Genomic DNA, 4,429 nt, shown 5'->3' with positions numbered 1-4,429 from the left:
GGGATATATCGTATCCTGACCCCTCTGTCATGATAAGTATCGTATCGCCAAATTCTTGCCAATACACAGCCCTAGTTGATAGATAAATAAATTACAGAACTTTTTTAATGTTCATCATATTTGAAGTGGACAGGAGCACCGAGCGGACTCTGCCTGGTGGCATTTAATCGTATTAATCGTATTAATCGTCAAGTGCCAAAAAATAATTGATTCTTTTTCTGACGATTAATTGCACACGATACGATTATGCCCAACCCTATTACACATGCAGCCTTTAATTCATCTACACATATATAAACACATGCAGCCTTTAATTCATCTACACATATATAAACACATGCAGTGGCAGCGCTACCCCTGGAGTGGAACTAATGAACGGTCTATTAAAAGACTAAAACCTAGAGGGAGCAGAAGGAAGGAGGAACAGACAAGAAAAGGATGAGCATCATGAGGCAGAACAGGAATACGTGGTCAGAGAGGTGATGAATGTGAGATAGATGGAGGGGTCAACAGCATCTGCTGAATCACCATCGCCCCTAGTGACTCAGCAGCTCAACTGCTTCTGAGTCAGACTCTGACGTTTCCCAACAGCTATTAATGCAGTTTTCAGAAAGCTTTCATGGAGAAACTCAAAGGATGGAGCCATTGTGGCACCTAACTTGAATTAACTCGCCAAAATGAGCCCGATCACCGCAGGTTGGCAGGACGAAAGCTGCAGGCACCGTGTAGGAACGACAATCTCTAGCCAAACTTTGCAATCAGSTTCTTCTTTTCATTAAAGGCAGGGTTCATGCCAGAGGTTTTTGGGACAAATCTTGAAAATGTCGTGCGAGCTCACGCAGCATGGCAAAAACGTCACAATTTGTATGCAGTGAGCCCAACCCTCACCTACTACCACACCAAACTTTAGCTATTTAAGCTGCAGCCGTTTTTGTGTTTGCAAAGGTCCCGTCGCTGTGGCGGCCATATTGAATGGTGCCGAGTCAAAAACGTACAAGAAATCACTTGTAGTAGATGAGCACTTAGTGACTACGTTCTAGAGATTTCCTTCAAATTTATCCAGCGGTACGATATTCTACTAACACAATATACAAATGAATACAATGTCATCTTAAAGCAAAGTGTGATAAATGAAATGTGTTTAATAGTTTACTGCATTAACTGAGCAATAATAACAGCATTAATGAGATCACAAGCTTTTTGTTTGGTTAGAAATCTACAAAAGAACTGCTCATCTTCCTCACCTGTCCTCCTCTCCGTCAGCGTGCTGACTCCTGAGGCCGGCGGCGACCATGAAGGCACTGGCCTCAGCTGACATCCCAGCTGCACCGCCACCCTCTGCCGCGCCCCCCAGACGGGGCAGACCCAGCAGGCCTTGGTGCTGGATCAGGAGCTTCTGGGCGTCCTCSAGCTGGGAGCTTTTGATGGAGCTGCCGCCGCCAGGAGCGTGGACGAGGTTCGTTCCCAGGGAGAGCAGGGGTTGGAGGTCGGCTCGGAGGGCAGTCAGCGGCTTGTAGGTGGTCCCCGGGACGGGCGCTACGGAGGGGTGCTGGATCGGTGGCTTTGGGTGGGGCTGGGGTTGAACGGGGAGGGTTGGCGGCTGCGCTACGGAGAAAGCTGCAGACACAGGCGGGGCTACGGGACCCTGAAGGGGCAGCGCTTGCTGTGGGATRCTGATGGGCTGCGGTGCTAAGACCCCTGGCACCGGTGAAGAGATGCCTGCTGCGACAGGTGGAAGAGGAGGTGGTACTTGTGTCTGGAAAGGAGCGGTAGGCTGGATGAAGTCTGGCTGTCTCACACTTCCTGTGGGCAACYCCCCCGCTGTGTGGTGCTGAGGTATGGGATAACCTCCCTGGGGAGTCTCCACAGGATAGGGCAGAGGCTGAGGTACGACAGGAGGCGGCTGCTGCGTCACGTTGACAGGAACCACTGGTTTTTGCCCGTGACCTGTCCCAATGACCTCCTGAGGTGAAATGTAACTCAGGCTGTGTGCCAGTGGCTGTTGGGGGCTCGGCACCGCCTGTGGGCTGGTGAAGTCCWGGCTTGGCGGCTGGTAGGGCTGCAGCGTGTGAGGAGGCTGCACTGCGGTGATGCCTGGACTCACCCCGGCGTTTCCTGCCTCAGACTCCGCYGCCACGTCGGAGGCTTTTGGAGCCTCAGAGGGAGCAGGATGAGGCACCTCCTTCTCGTAGTACTCGGTGCACGYCCATCTCCCTTTGCGGAACGACTCCGAGTTTGTGTCCAGTTTGACCACCCTAAAACGTGAGCCCGTCGCAGTCTGAGTGTGGGCGTGCTGGGTTTGAGTGCCGTGCCCAGCCGGGGCCGCTTGCACCCTGACATTAGTGTTTTCAAACCCCGCGGTGTTAGAAATCTTTGCACCGCTTTGAACATCAGGAGCTACTTGWGCTGGTTTGGGGTTATCCAAGACCGGCGGCCTCTGGGACTTGCTGGACCCAGCTTTGGAAGCTGGGCTGGAGGTGGCCAAGGGTGCAATGGGCAGAGTTGCTGGTTCAGCTCCTCCCACGCTGTCAGAGTGATGATGGTGAGGGTAATATTGGTGGTGCGTGGACCCATTCACCAAGGAGGAGTGCTGCTGGGACCCTTGAGAGACRACATGAAGCTGGATGGGCTCGTTTGGAGACACGATTCCAGGTGTGTCCACCCCATGGAGGCTGTTGAGCGTCTCATCGGAGGAGCTCCTCYCCGGCACACCTGTGTCTGTGGCCTTGGACGTGGAGACATCCAGCATGTCAGAGGAGGAGAGGTCCTCGGTGTGGGACTCATCCATGTCATCATAGCTCTCGGTGTCATCCGCTAAACTGTTGTTGCCACTGATCTGAGCCGAGGTGACGCTCGTTATCTGGAAGCCACTTTTCTTCTTCAYGCTTTGGGGCTGGTGATGAAGAGCCGGGGAGGAAGACCCGGGCTGGCTCTGGTTCTCCTCTGCGAGCGGGTTCCCCCCGCTGCTGCCTCTCCGGAAGTGGTGAGCCGTTTTTCGGCTCCCTGTCGCCGGCGGGTCCCCGGAGAAGTCCTGATGGTGCATGTTTACCTTAAGGCCAATAACTGGAGAGTCATATGATTAGAAGAACCTTCCTCTTCTGTATTATTCCAGCTTCATGAACACTGAACGCTGCCGAATTCAGATAGCCGTCAGGTAGCTGCAACTAGCTCGACAGCAGCGATTAGCCATGCTATTTTAGGTAATTCGTGTCTCTTTTTTTCTTTCAACTACGAATATTTCACTGACATTTATGTGACATTTAACCACAATGAAGGAAATTATGTCCTATAAAACCTTCAAAGTGAATATCTGGAAGCCCTCTAGCTGCCAGGAGTAGTGTGTCGCAGGAAACCAGCCGTCGCATCCATGATTATTCCCTCTCCCCCGGTCGTCCTCTTCCTCCAAGAGACAGGGGAAAATATTAATGTCCTCGGCTACGGTTGAAAGACGATGGCAGCTAAATAGTATCCGTCCTTGTAGTGATAAAAATTGCTCGGCAAGTCCATCTCGGCCGTATCTTCACCGTGTTTGCTGTATCATTGCCGGTGAAAACAGTAAGGACTGTCAGTCCTCGCAGGAGGGAACGCAAACACTGCCRCTGCGCATGCGCAAACCTGCCCATTTTTCACATTTCATGCTGCGTTCACGTGCAGAGGCAGAATCCGTTTTTTTTTTTGAAAACCATTGCCCAAAAGCTCCTCTTTCGCATAAACATTTTTCTCTAATTTGCGTGTTACTCCACCACACACATAAATGTGCCAACCAGTGATAAAATAATGCCTGATTGTCGAAAAGTTAAGCTGAAATTTTATCAGCCGAATTCTTAGAAAAATACGTTACATAATATTTACCAAGTACTTGAAGGCAACACTGGGTTGTGTTTATTTAGTCTTCGTTCATAAATGCTAGACCTGACTGACGTCTGTAAATCCAATTAATCCAAGCATGTATTTGTTTGTTTGCCTAAGTGGAATTTTGTTTCACTAAACATAGACGCATGACAATTTGCCTCTGTGCCAAAAAGAGAARGTATTTGATATGTTCATCATGCATCAACATTTTGTCATGCTAATCTGTTTTCTTTACGATTGAACTTACGCCATATTTTCTCTCCYRCATYCATTATGTTTTTGTGTATTACTGTATATTTTGACCTGCACTGACCTTGTGTTTGATTTACAGTTTTAGAAATTAATTCCTGATTTGATGTTTCAATTTCCGTTGCTTATGTGTAATTATGTTTTTCTGTTTCATTTTATTATTTTCACCATTTTTATACTGTTAATGATTGTACAGCACCTTGTGAATATATTTCTGTGAAAGGCTCTTTTACTTAAAGGCTCTCTTACTTACTTACTTACTTACTTACTTACTTACTTACTTACTTACTTAGTTAGTTAGTTAGTTAGTTAGTTAGTTAGTTAGTTA

General features: G+C 48.7%; 1 protein-coding gene across 1 annotated transcript in view; it reads right to left on the bottom strand.

The window, feature by feature from the left end:
- LOC106531085 (TSC22 domain family protein 1) overlaps positions 1–3,590 on the bottom strand; it is a 30,111-nt gene extending 26,521 nt beyond the window's left edge. Inside the window, exon 1 of the mRNA XM_014026849.1 lies at positions 1,245–3,590. Within this exon, the coding sequence (XP_013882303.1) occupies positions 1,245–3,043 (1,799 nt within the window). The 5' untranslated portion in view covers positions 3,044–3,590. The remainder of the gene's footprint in view (positions 1–1,244) is intronic.
- Between the last annotated feature and the right edge of the window lie 839 nt (positions 3,591–4,429).

This window comes from Austrofundulus limnaeus, unplaced genomic scaffold (genome assembly GCF_001266775.1).
Source record: "Austrofundulus limnaeus strain Quisiro unplaced genomic scaffold, Austrofundulus_limnaeus-1.0 Scaffold596, whole genome shotgun sequence".
Lineage (NCBI taxonomy): Eukaryota > Metazoa > Chordata > Actinopteri > Cyprinodontiformes > Rivulidae > Austrofundulus > Austrofundulus limnaeus.
The sequence above is the reverse complement of the archived record's forward strand: the minus strand, read 5'-3'. Positions and strand labels throughout refer to the sequence as shown.